The sequence below is a fragment of the Sipha flava genome, unplaced genomic scaffold (assembly GCF_003268045.1).
Source record: "Sipha flava isolate LNK unplaced genomic scaffold, YSA_version1 43_pilon_pilon, whole genome shotgun sequence".
Classification (NCBI taxonomy): domain Eukaryota; kingdom Metazoa; phylum Arthropoda; class Insecta; order Hemiptera; family Aphididae; genus Sipha; species Sipha flava.
Genome location: NW_020273171.1, coordinates 1367854 through 1380789, shown reverse-complemented (window position 1 = coordinate 1380789; position 12936 = coordinate 1367854). Strand labels below are relative to the sequence as shown.

Genomic DNA, 12936 nt, shown 5'->3' with positions numbered 1-12936 from the left:
TTTTTTATGTATTGTAAAATAAAATGTTAGGTAAAGAATGAGACACCTATAAATTGTTTTTTCTAGGAAATGTTCTCTTTCGTTAAAGATAAGAAGTTTTTGGAATAAGTACATTTTTCTAGTCCTATAATATAGGCCCCACAGATAACAATACCAAGCTACGTCCATGAATATAAGATTTAGGTACATATATTTTGCATACATATTTTTATGACACTTCTACAAGGAATGAATAATTTTTTTACTTTTTGCATTACCTAGAAATTTCTTTGTTTTGCAATTTACTTATTGCATTGTCGATTGATACACGCCGTTTGTTTTCTCCGTAGCCTTTAGATACTTCAGTCTTTTGTTAGATCTATGCTCTTTATTTTACTATAAATATCAGTTTGAATTTGTTTCACAATATTAAGCTACTTAAATATATTTCTTTTATCTTTGAAATAATGTTTTTTAAAAAGTGAATGAAACAACTTACACGCATTGGTAGTACGTAAATTATGATTCTACCCAAATCGGTGATGAAAATTTAGCTCTTTTTGAAATGTATTAAACTAACAGTCATCATACTTCAATTACTCAATAATCTTAAGCCATAATATACATAAAATCTTCAACAAACAGTGTTTTTTAAATTTAATGAAATTTGGTAATATTGTAATTTGAGAATTTGAAAGAATTTTATTCAAGTATTTAAGTATAATTTTTTTTTTTTTTTTTTGTTTATTAGAATAAATCATCAATTGCTTTTCGCTTTCCGTTCACTATTATATTACTGTATGGCAAGTAACAACATCACCAACGTGATAATCCAGATTCTGATTTTCGATTATACTCTAAAAAAATATTTGTAATTTTCGCGATTTATTAAAGCTTTTATACGGTAAATTTCTATAATTATTGATGTTATAGATTTTTTACTTTCTATACGGTACACAGCACTATAAAACTGTTATCAATTAAATATTTTAATATTTGGAGAAAAATTGACGTAAATTTAGTCAAAAAAAAAGTTTGGAGGAAATGGTATCCAACCTTTTTTTTTTATATAAGGAAAATGGACAACGAAGAAAAACGGTACGGTATTATTGAAGCAAAATGGACCCGTCTAGAGAATCGTAAATCAATTCTTTTATACCATACACGCTGCAGGAGACCGCAGGGATTATCGATTGTTCGCCTGGGTTTTTTTTCGTTGCCCTCACACGGAAACTTTATCGAAATTAAGCTTAGATCTATTCAAACCTAACCGGACCACCACAGAAAGTTCACCAAGTTTGATGAGTACTTAGGATCGCGGTTCCAACCATCCGGACGGATTTGTGTTGTAACAGTGGTAGTGGTGGTTATCCCGGTCAGTTGCAAAGAGCATTCAATGAACATGCACGAGACGCCTCATTCAGATGAACAATCTGTTCTCCTTTGTAAGTCACGAAGTTATGCAAATATATTTGTGTACGAGTGTATGTGCTTGTTGTGACTTATCTACATTACTTCGAAACCGGGTGATTCGCGATGGCTTCGGATTCGGTTTGGTTAGAAGAGGTCCGATGATTTATTTTGCTCTGTCACAAGCCTCTATTCGTAATCGCAAAAACAGTTTTTTTTTTTAAATTTTTTATGATTTTATGAAAAAATTAGAATAATTTTATAAATACATTTACATCGTTGGCCAGCAGTTACGACAACAGTAATCAATCATCTGTAGTTATGGTTCAAGACGATGTATAAGGTTGTGTGATTAAAAGACTTTCAGTCCATCAAAACCAAACAGAAATATTTGATAAAAATACTTGCTGACAAATTCAAAATACATTTTCAAAATTCAAAATAAACGCATTATATTTGGAAAAAAAACCTAGACATTTACCGTTATTATTTAAAAAATAAGTATTATAATTTATAAAAGATAAACAAGTACATTGCACCCCCTTACGGCGCCCTTGGTAGCAAGTCTTCAATCAATCCATCCATTTATTAGCAAGCACAATACAGTGAGTCACCACTCAACGAACATATCCGTTGTTAATATTGTTCATTCAAATTTTCGAAAATGAAAACGTAATATAAATTGTAATCACTTGATTTCGTTTTCATGGTTTACCAGTGAACAAAAATTGCATCCAGCTTTCGCCTGAAGAATAATTGTTGTATTGGAATTTTTATAACTGAACAAATATTGTTACTTCAATACACACTAAACTACAAAAGGTATTAAATAAATTCTAATATAACTTTCAATGTTAGTTTTGATCAGATTTCGCAATGGTATAGGAAAAAACAATTAATGGCCTAATTAGTCCAGACTGTAGTTCCGTCTAATATTAGTTTTAAATTTAAAACTGGTATTGTTAAAATATTATAAAATTAAAAAATGTTGTACAAAATTTACTTGTTCTTAAATATAATCATATTTCCTATAGTTTATTTTAAGTAAAAATCATTAACGTATAATTGTAAATAACAGTAACAGTACATTATATAATCAGAAACAATAAATATTTACATTTACAGATTTAAAATTAAATGAGCGAGGTTAACCATTTAACCTTGTCGAGGTAAGGTAAATATACAAAATGATAAATAGATTTTAAATCAAATACAATAAATAAAACAATAATTAGCCTTAACACATCAGGTATTTTTATAAAATGTAAAAGATATTATTTTGTTTGTCTACTGGCTCCGATTAAAAACGTACAAACTATGTTATAAATTTGATACATATTTGTTTTTAATATATATTGTATATTTTTTTAGATAAGCATTTAAAGTATATTATAATACAGCTTATTAATTACACTTCTAAGTGTTTCTTTCTTTCAATAAAGAAATGTGAAGTAAAAATAACAAAAAATGGGATTTAAATAATTTAACTACTTTTTCTTAATTTTATCTTGTTGAGACTGCAGGTAACTCCCAGACATTGCCAATAAGCGGTAACGTTGTTTTAGATTTTTCGCTCTAGCATGTTGTGATGCTATTTCTGATGTATAATTACCTGGAAACCATCCTTTCTCACCATCACGAATTCGCTCACCATGGTACCATCCTAAAAGTTGAAGGAATAATATTTTTAATCAATTTGTTTGAAAATTATGAGGAAATATATTTATATTACCATCATTCATTTTAGTTAGAACTTTGACAATATCTCCACTCTGTAACGAAAGTTCATCGGGCTGAACGGCTGTGTATGGATGCTCAGAATATACTTGTGGGCAGTCCCATTCATTGTACAATGTTTCGTCAGGATTGGAACTAATAGGAGGTGACATTGCTTCAATCCATCGTTTTTTGGAAGATTCAGAATCACAACTTAATAACTGTTGAATAAATAACTTATTTAAAATATGATAGGTAAAGGTACCAATCGAAGTGATAAATTATTTTTTACAATTTAATAGCTAATTAACATAATTCAAACACAATTGTATATGTTGAGTTAATTAATCTAATCAACGATTTTTAATTAAATTTCAATTTTATTGAGTAAAGTAACTTTAATCTAAGACATTCATAAATAATCAAAATAAAATACCATTTCAATAGTCTTTGCTTCATGGTTTTCTAAAATAGTTAACATTAGAAGATTCTTGTAGGATGAAGTAATAACTAATTCAGTCGCGTCGACCATTTGTACGAAATTTCTTGCGCAATAATCCACCACTGTATAGCTTTCATCACTGTGAAAAAGAATCAATAATATATTAAGCATAACCAGTTGTTAACATATTTAATATATTTATTATGCGAAATACCTTTTGCGTTTCGCTATGAAAAACATATCGTTGAATAGGAAGAAGTACAATTTAGTTGGTCGTATTAATTTTCGACTAAACGTCAATTTAGCATCAGGACTAGTCAAATGCAACATGGAACCTGAACGCACTAACCAACGTGAACTGGAAGCTACAGACATGGCTTTAATTTCTTTTTTGCTAGAAAATTCTAATTGTCTGCTCAATAGCAACATTTCTTCGTAACGTTCTAATTTTCTAGTACTTTCATTACAATTTTGTACAATCTAAAAATAATTTAAATAATATAGATCGAATTAAGAACATTTCCAACTTTTGCTGTTGCATTTTATCAACTTACACTATTTAAAGAAGCTAAAGTTAATTCACACATTTGATATTCCAAAGAATTGTCAGAAGAATCCATTTGTGATAAAATTGCATCCACGAGTAGGGGTAATCTAGTTATTCTTTGCATAGGTAACATTAGGAACGAGTGAAGAGAAAGTGATTGGCACTTGGTATCTGATTCCAGTCTGTGTAAAGCTTCATTGAATTTAAAATTTTTTTCTCTGAAATTACGTTAACAATTTTTATAGATTTTCCTTATAGTTCGACGCAGAGCATTTCAAAGTGTTTTTACCTTAGTGTTTTCAATGTACGGTCTATATAAATTTGATTTGAGCAATATCTTACGAAAACTTCAAAGTTTTCTTTGGAATGTGTATATAAAATCTCGCAAAGACCTTTGAGAAGTATGTTATCTTGCCAACATTTTTCTAAGGCCGCTAATAACTTTTCGGAACATTTCCGCACTAAAAAAATAAATAAATTACATGTCCGTTCAATCGATATAGCTCTAGCGTTAGAAAAGAAAAAACTAAAAAAAAAAAAAATCATTTACCTGGATTAACATTTCCAAAAAGAATCTTTCGATCGTTTTTACTTAGTATCGTCTCGTCGTTCATTGAATAACTATTTACGAAATGCTTCTCGAGTACGGTCAGAGACTTAAAATAAGACGCTTCGGACGTGATTAATTCAAACTTGGCTTCTTGCAACTTTCGCTCTCGTGGTTTTAGCGTATCTAACGAAACGTAAATGAAGCATTAACATCGCATCAGACTCGTTCATAACGCGACGAACAAAACAAATCCTAGTTACCCACCTATAATGCCACTATTTTTTACTTCTGGAACTTCGCACCATAAAGATCGGTGTTGTCCGTGCCCAGACGGACATGGCGTTATCAACTCTAGAGCTGACGGTCTGCTTGTAATCGAGCTGATCTCTTCGTAGCCGTCACACTCTTCCATCATGTCACCCGCGAAAACGCTTTTCGTACGCTGCGAGAAAATTAAAATTAAAATTAAATCGTCACGACAATAACAACGGAATACGGACACGTTTAATAAAAGTTATCGTGTTGTCGCGAGGATGTTACTTTTTTGTTCGATTTTTTTTTTTTTTTTTTGTAATCGATCCAATCGCAACAAGTCGATAACGAATGATATAGATACACGTACTTCGGATATATCGGCAGCGTAGAATTGATACAAAGGCTCGTCGGCGAATCGCATGTACAAGTCGGAACCGTGATTGGAACCTGCGGACGAATAATCGTTTTATTGACAAAAATGATGTGTATCGGGCAATAGAAATTGCGATTGGGCGTATAGTTTTTCATTACCGTTTTCAGATACCGATTCGACGGTGTTACTCTTGTCCAACACCGGCCTGCCTTTGGAATTGCTGATCGAACGGGGCAATGAACCGTCGTAAGCGTTGCTTCCTGAAATACAGACGAAACAAACAGACGTCATTCATCCGCGCACAACAATAAACACAAATCGTCGTAATAATGAACTAGCGACGACGTTTTACCAGTCGAGTGCCGTTTAACTGGTGGCGGAAGTGGCGGTGGTGGTGGCGGTGGTGAACTGGGTCTGGCCACGCTTAGACGTCGCGAATCGACGGACGAAGGCGGTTTGCTCGCATTCCTGACGGGCGCACGTATCTGACCATTTTCTCTGCAAACGAAATATTGTTTTTTCTTTCAGATTTTCAACAATTTACGATAACGATTTTCGCTATCGATTGCAACGCGTGTCCGATGTACGTTTCCATCGTATAATATTACGCTATACTTACATGTTATTGTATATAGAATCGTTCAGGTAGAAAATCGAAGACGACAGACTGTTGCGTTTTGCCGACGGATTGAATTTGTTTTCAGTCGATTTGTCCGACGTGCTTCCGTAAGTTTTGTTGCCTACGCGGACACCGTCAAACGAATGTTCACGATTAACACAACGCATTTCGCTAAATATTACATTTGTTCGTTAAGCTTACCGAAATCAGTCGCTAAATGGCCCACGCTCAATTTCCGTATTCGGTTTAAACCAAGGGATCCGAACGACCACCGCTTTTTCATCCGGTTTCCAGCCTTTTTGACCAGTGGCACAAGTCCGTAGATGTTCTGCTGACTTGGCGGAGCTGGTAGATCACGATTTTCACAAGGGTACGGCACTCGTTTGATATTGACACCATCCTTACAATCGTCCCACGAGTCGTCGGATTCAAATGAGTCATAATCGGCGTAGATTTCTTCCGGTATTTCTTGGCTAATGGTATTTGTCTTTTCTTTGATTTCTGTTGACAAAAAAAAAAAAAAATTAATATAAATTTCGTCTCAATGATACTTTTACTTCGTTTTATTTCATCAATATAATTTGCCGTGAAAGATAGAACCAAAAATAAAAAATAAAATAGGCGATAACGTGGAGAGAAAACTATAACACTGTTTTCGTATGCATACATAGTTTTAGGTATGTAAATAATGAATAATAATACATTAACTAATAATAATAATAATAATACATTTACTCAGTACTAGGACGAATTAATGTGCAGATTACCACATTTTCTATTTAGCGCGCGCCACTGAATATTGGAACACAGTTTATCATAATATTACAATACAACTTACCGTTATCAAAATATAAAGACAGTTCCTGCGACTCGAATTTCTCTTCGAGGAAAACGGTCTTCAACACCACATTCAGTAATTGTTCGTTTAAATAATCGCATTTGTTTTTTTTAGAGATAAGTTGTTCAGGGACGTCCTTTATGAAACTAATTACGGATTGCGACGAGATGGAAACTAAAGAAAGCACACAGGTAGCAGTACATTAAATGTGTTAAAAAGGCGTGTCCTCAACAATATAACGTTTTATGGTCAGTTGAAGCACACGCTCGATTATTTACAGTTGGTTAATTGTTTCGGTAAGATTGCGGAACTTGTATACGTATATTTTCATCTAGATAACAATGTGTATACATTTAAGTTACTAGTGAATATTTTTCCACACTTAGTCTCCTTTCACAAACGCGTGGTCTAGAGAGAAACAAAATTTACATCTCGTTTTATTTTAAAACGCCCACCAACGAAACATGAATTTCTTGAAACCGAGTAAAATCATATATAGGTACGTGTAGTAAGTGTAGATCGGTAAACAATAAGCCTTGATCTGATGTATATCATCGATGTAACGGATATCTAAACTTCAAACACGGCTCTTTTATTCTACCTACGATTCGGCCTTCGGATTTCTTATTTCATGTGTCATCTCTCGAGAATCGCTAATCACTATTAATGTTTCAGAAGTGTGACCATACACGTACACAAGAAATCGTAAATTGAAAATAAAAACGAATACGTTACACGATCGATTTCTTATCTTACTCTAATATCAAACTCGGTCTAATGGAAATAACAGCAGACACCGACAGTCGAGTTATTCCCGAGATTACAGTGACGTCGATGTCGTCGATATTATTGAAAACAACGACGATTAGCAATATTTAAAACTCAGGATATCGTTACGAAATACATGCACAATATCATGTACATAAACATTAAACCGTTAGTAGAACAATCGTAATCGAGTGCGTGTGCTTACATCTAAACGACCGTTATCGTTTCACGAAAACCAAACCTTTATCGACGAATAGCGATTTCCTGCGCCTTTGGGTTCGGGCCGGCGGCAGAGGCGGCGGCAGCGTTTGAGAGTTACAGTAATAAGAAGACGATGGCATGACAGACGGAGGTTGGGCAGATGGTTTCTCCGTCGTACAAATCACTCATTTTCGTCACCGGACGGATAAAGGAATTCGGGTGGAAAACAACAATAAAAAAAAAAAAAAAAAACGTTACTTTGAAAAAAACGGAAAGAAACGAAACTACGACGGGCTTTTGCCGCAGCTGTTGCGCGGGTACGACGGCGACGAGACGTTACGTCAAAAAACGGCACAGCACTGCGACCGGTCGACGGCGGCGGGGCGATTACGCGTCCTGCGCGCGCGCCACTTTCACTTCGCGCGCGCCGAGGAGACGGACAACACGGCGGCGGCCCACTACAGCGCCGAGTCCTTGGACCGTTGCGATAATTTTCACGGTGGTGGGAGCGCGTTCGGGACGGGTAGGAGCGCACGGCGGACACGGCAACAATAGTAATAACACGAACTGTGTACACGGTCCGGCGGTTGTCGGGCGCGTGCAGAAAAAGGAAACATTACACGGTCGGGAGGGTAAACAGGTTTTCGATTCGGTCGTGTAGTTTTTTTCCTTTTTCTCCTACTCCATCCGCGCTAATCGTCGCGGCCCACGCGCAGCAAACACAATCGAAGCACGTCCATCCGCGGTACACGCCGACCGTACAGTCCAATCGTCCGGGCGACGAGATTATCGTCGTTACATCATCGCGAATTACATTCCTGTTGTTACGAACGTGGCAGGTTGTTGGTGGGTACGTCGTCGGAACGAAACTTTTTTGGTGGCGAGGGAGTGGCGGGCGAAGAAACGGGACGGAATGACGTTCCGCCGCGATGTATTATTACGAAGTGTACCATCATCATTAGATTATAGCGATGAAATTCGCATGCGTGAACGCGTATTGTAACCGGTCGAACGTATTCATTTAGTCGCGATTATTTCATAATATTTGTGTGCAAAACAAACCATTGGGGGGGGGGGCAAGGTCCGAGGAACGACCCACCGCCGTTAAACCGCCTCCGACTTGTCGCGGCCGATGAAGTCTGCTAAACGTGCGGGGGCGGTATTCGTACGGTATAACATTGTGTCAAACGCGTCGGAAACCGAAGCGAATATAAAATATAAATGAGTAAATAATCTTATTCAAATGAGTAGTAAAAAAATGCGGCCGACCGATCCGCGATGTGCGCCTGCCACACGAGCGGAATTATGACGTGCTGCCGAAGAACGGGAGAGGAAATGCGTTTTTCGTCGCGGGCGCTGCGGGTCTTTTGCTCTTGCGATGTCGCGCAATAGCAACGTAACTTGTACTCGCAAACATCGTCGTATAATCGAAAGTCTTACGAGTGCTCGAAGTTTTTCGGACGCATAATAATTATCCGATAATTATTATTGTCGACGTCCAACGAACGTAATACTTCCGAACGCCATGCCGAGACTACGTCTCCCGTGCATTCGCCGTTCGTTTTCTGCGGACTAACCGTTAAATATCTGTCCAATATCGAATACGAGTTGGGCGAAGAAAAAGTGTTTCGTTTGCGTTTTCAAAAAATATTGTCTGAGCTTTGCGATGCGCTCACACGTCGGAACCGATTAAGAAATACCGTCCGGAAAACCAACTGGAGTACAATGGCAAAGGAAAACAGATAGGAAGAAATTAATAATTTATTGCCGTGGATCAACGACTGTCTTCTCGGTGTTTCGTTTTAATGTGAGATGTAACACGAGAGAAACCGTCATAATCAATAAAATGTCACTGTTTTTATCTTTTTTTTATCTGTCGATAACTAGTCAACACCCTCTGCCCCCCGTCGCATCTAAATATCACTCGTACAAAGTGCCCAACAAACACCGGTACGAAATTGATTTTCCATTTCAACTTCTGCATACGATCTCAACACTCTGTACACTTCGAACGTTTCGATGCATTTCATTATCACGTACCAAACCAGTTGTACGATTTTTTACGCGACCTTGCCACTCCGGTAAACGTACTAAAATATCATATTATTGTTTTGTACGAGTCATTTACCGTACAAATGTATTCGTACGGTTTTGCTAAGACGCGCGATTTGTGTGAGGGCGAAAAAACTGGCCTCGCAACGACTACACGGTGCTCGTAAGTCTAAACGTATTACGAATCCATTAGGATAATCGTATGATCTTGGCCTTGGGAAGTATATATATACTATGTAATGCAAAACCGGTTTCTAGCGAAAAAGTTCTTCGACGAATCTTAAGCTTGGTAAAATCACGACATTTCAATGACGAGAAAAAAAAAAAACAAAATTTAATCATTACAGAAATGTATTCAAATACTGACAGTTCCCACGTACTAAATCATCTTATTAGTTGCACGGAATATTCAATGATTTTTGCTTTCAATTTCACATCGACGTATCATTTGTGCAAGACGAAAGCAGAGAAAGTTCATTTTGTTGATGAAAAAATCAATGCGGTTCGTTTAATTTGAACCTTGGAGTTAACAAATAAATCATTTTGATATATACTTTATCAGTTATGTTATCGATATAATGAAATTGCTAATGAACATGATGCACGTTGAATAATCCCGAAAAAATCAATGCCGCACACGTAAAACCTACATGAAATCACATAAAATTAAGCGTTTATCGATATTAAAAGTAACGATATTATGGAAAACATCGTTATTATATGAATTTGCTCTAATCGTTCGAATAGTAGAAGTATGCATAAAGTCATTTTTACCACTAACAGATTCTAATACAACACATATTTAACACAAACGTGATATTATGAAAACAATTTCAAAAATAGTTTCCTGTGTTTAAAATGACGGTTTTCGCTTTAAACCATCAAAAAATATAATAAACTTTTAGAACGACAAAGTTTAACCTAATGTATTATTCTAAACCGCAATTATGTAAGATACGAGTGTTCAATGAGGAGTAGGTAACGAGTATGATGAAATTACAATTTACTCGATATAGGCACGTGTGTTTGTTGTATTGCAAGTATTCAGTATTTTAAGGCGTTCTACGAAAATATACTACATAATATTGTATTCGATGACTTACCGTAAGCTTTGGTCAACTGTTTCCGAACTTGTATTGACCACCCTTTCGTGGTTGTGTCGTTAATCTTGGGCTTTTGACGAAACCTATTAGAACCATAATCATTTTAATATATTTCATGTGAAAATAATAAAAAGTAATTTTTACACATATCGGAAAAACGTTTTACAAGCAAAAAATATTTGTTCGAAGAGGGGATGGGCTACAAAAATAATGAAGAACGCACTGATATGTAAATGCTTAAATCATTAGTGGTTCTAATACCGTTTTCGCAAAGCATTAAAAAAATATGAATAGAAAATGTATAATTAGCTTACGAAATAATTAATTAATTCAAAATTATTACCAACAGAATGCGTAGTTATTTTAAGCAAGAATTAATACATTTTAAAATTTTTTTTAGATTTAATTAGATAGATTTTTGTATTCTTTTTACAAGAGATAATTACAATACGATACATTAGATGTTTGTTTTAATTATGTAGATTTGTGCTCATTGAAATAATCTGTAAATTATGAATTGAAATTTATCGTAGTGCGATGAAAAAATCTGTCAAATCCTAACAAAATTTGAAAATCATAGAAACATTTCCAGTAAAAAGATAAATAAATTACTTCATAAATTGTAATCAGATCTGATTCATTTGTCAACCACGGCTTATAGAATGACAACAATAATATAATTATTATAGTATAAACTTTTCAAACCCTTACACAATAATTTCTTGAAGTTCATCCGAAGTGTTATCTACGTCGACCCATTCTTCATCTAAGTCAAATTTGCTATTTCGATCAGCGCTGACGCTATCAGACGTGACACCTGAAAAGAGAACGAATGATAAATTATACATATTCGAAAAATTATACCTCTCAGATCTTAATAATTATAGTACATTTCTGTTTAGTTTTCCCTTTTAACCGAAATCAGAAGGAGAGAAAATTACAATGAATCGAACGCTTAAACGGGAACGTGAGATAGGTTCCAACCGGTATCGTACCAATTGGCGGCAGGTTGCGGGATTACTGGTTATTACACATGCATATTTTTTTTTGGGTTTTATATAATTAACCGTGTACGTATCGAATTCAAAGCGAAATGAACTTCCCTCGCCCTCAGGAAATCAATGAAAATACTCCATAGTTATAACGGTTAAATCACGACGAACGAAAATGTATAATACCCTATTATTTGGTTTTAAAATCTCGGACATCTCGAAAGTTTCGAAAAGGACGGAGTTATAATACGTCAGATAATATCAGTAGTGAGAATATAATTATATTATACGTTATAAAAAATATTTCATGTCGTCCTTGTCCACAAGTAACACATACAAGTGAATCCGATGACAAATCATGTAACACCGTCTTCGTATGTCGTGGGCGTATAGCCGAAGAATTTTGTTTTATGGAATTTTACCGTTCGATTGGGCATTTTAAACGAATTTTACAAAACATGCATATTATATTATATCTCCCTATGCAATATCGACAGAGTTTAAAAAATAGAACATTTGTATATAATTAAAAAAATGATTATTTTAATTATATCGTTATTCCATATAACTTTCAAGTGTCCGATGCTCGATAGAAAGGAAGTGACCGTGAAAATCAACGCGTATTCCATTTTTATATGATTGAACCATGAATTATTGTGTTACGCGAGTGTTTATATCAGAATAACAATATAATTAATTGAAATGAAAACGTAACATATGGTTTCAAGTAAAACGAAAAACCGTCGGTTTTGGACCGGACATTCGCCTGGACCGTAACGGTAAATATTTAGTTAAATCGCGGAAAATTCTCCTGCGTCGAAACGCCTGATTCGACTGTACGCGTACTACCATTATACCCGATGGAATGCACGGACGCCTTACCGGACGAAGTGGACTCCGAAGGGGCATTCAGCCCGTAAATGCTGTTGTCGATTTCCAGCGAACAGTTGTCGGCCGCCATCGGTTTCTTGTCCGGAAGGCCGTACTGGTCGCCGTCGCCGTCGCGCGCCGCGGCCGCGGGAGGGGTCGTGACCGCGGGCACCTGGGGCGCGGACGGCAACGGTGGCGGCGTTTGTACCGTCTCGTAGCTG

At 35.7% G+C, this 12936-nt stretch overlaps 1 protein-coding gene across 2 annotated transcripts in view; it reads right to left on the bottom strand.

Moving 5' to 3' along the window:
- Positions 1 to 2514: 2514 nt before the first annotated feature.
- LOC112689284 overlaps positions 2515 to 12936 on the bottom strand; it is a 48671-nt gene continuing 38249 nt past the window's right edge. Inside the window, exons 3-18 of one of the 2 annotated variants that reach the window (XM_025562914.1) lie at positions 12728 to 12924; positions 11565 to 11670; positions 10854 to 10936; positions 6093 to 6392; positions 5892 to 6012; positions 5625 to 5770; positions 5431 to 5532; positions 5267 to 5346; positions 4909 to 5086; positions 4645 to 4827; positions 4384 to 4555; positions 4102 to 4312; positions 3762 to 4027; positions 3542 to 3686; positions 3122 to 3326; positions 2515 to 3052 (exon numbers count right to left, since the gene is read on the bottom strand). In XM_025562914.1, coding sequence (XP_025418699.1) covers positions 2877 to 3052; positions 3122 to 3326; positions 3542 to 3686; positions 3762 to 4027; positions 4102 to 4312; positions 4384 to 4555; positions 4645 to 4827; positions 4909 to 5086; positions 5267 to 5346; positions 5431 to 5532; positions 5625 to 5770; positions 5892 to 6012; positions 6093 to 6392; positions 10854 to 10936; positions 11565 to 11670; positions 12728 to 12924 — 2671 coding nt within the window. In that variant the 3' untranslated portion in view covers positions 2515 to 2876. Of the gene's footprint in view, positions 3053 to 3121; positions 3327 to 3541; positions 3687 to 3761; positions 4028 to 4101; positions 4313 to 4383; positions 4556 to 4644; positions 4828 to 4908; positions 5087 to 5266; positions 5347 to 5430; positions 5533 to 5624; positions 5771 to 5891; positions 6013 to 6092; positions 6393 to 10853; positions 10937 to 11564; positions 11671 to 12727 lie in introns of both variants that reach the window. The other variant, XM_025562915.1, reaches the window with a different exon arrangement.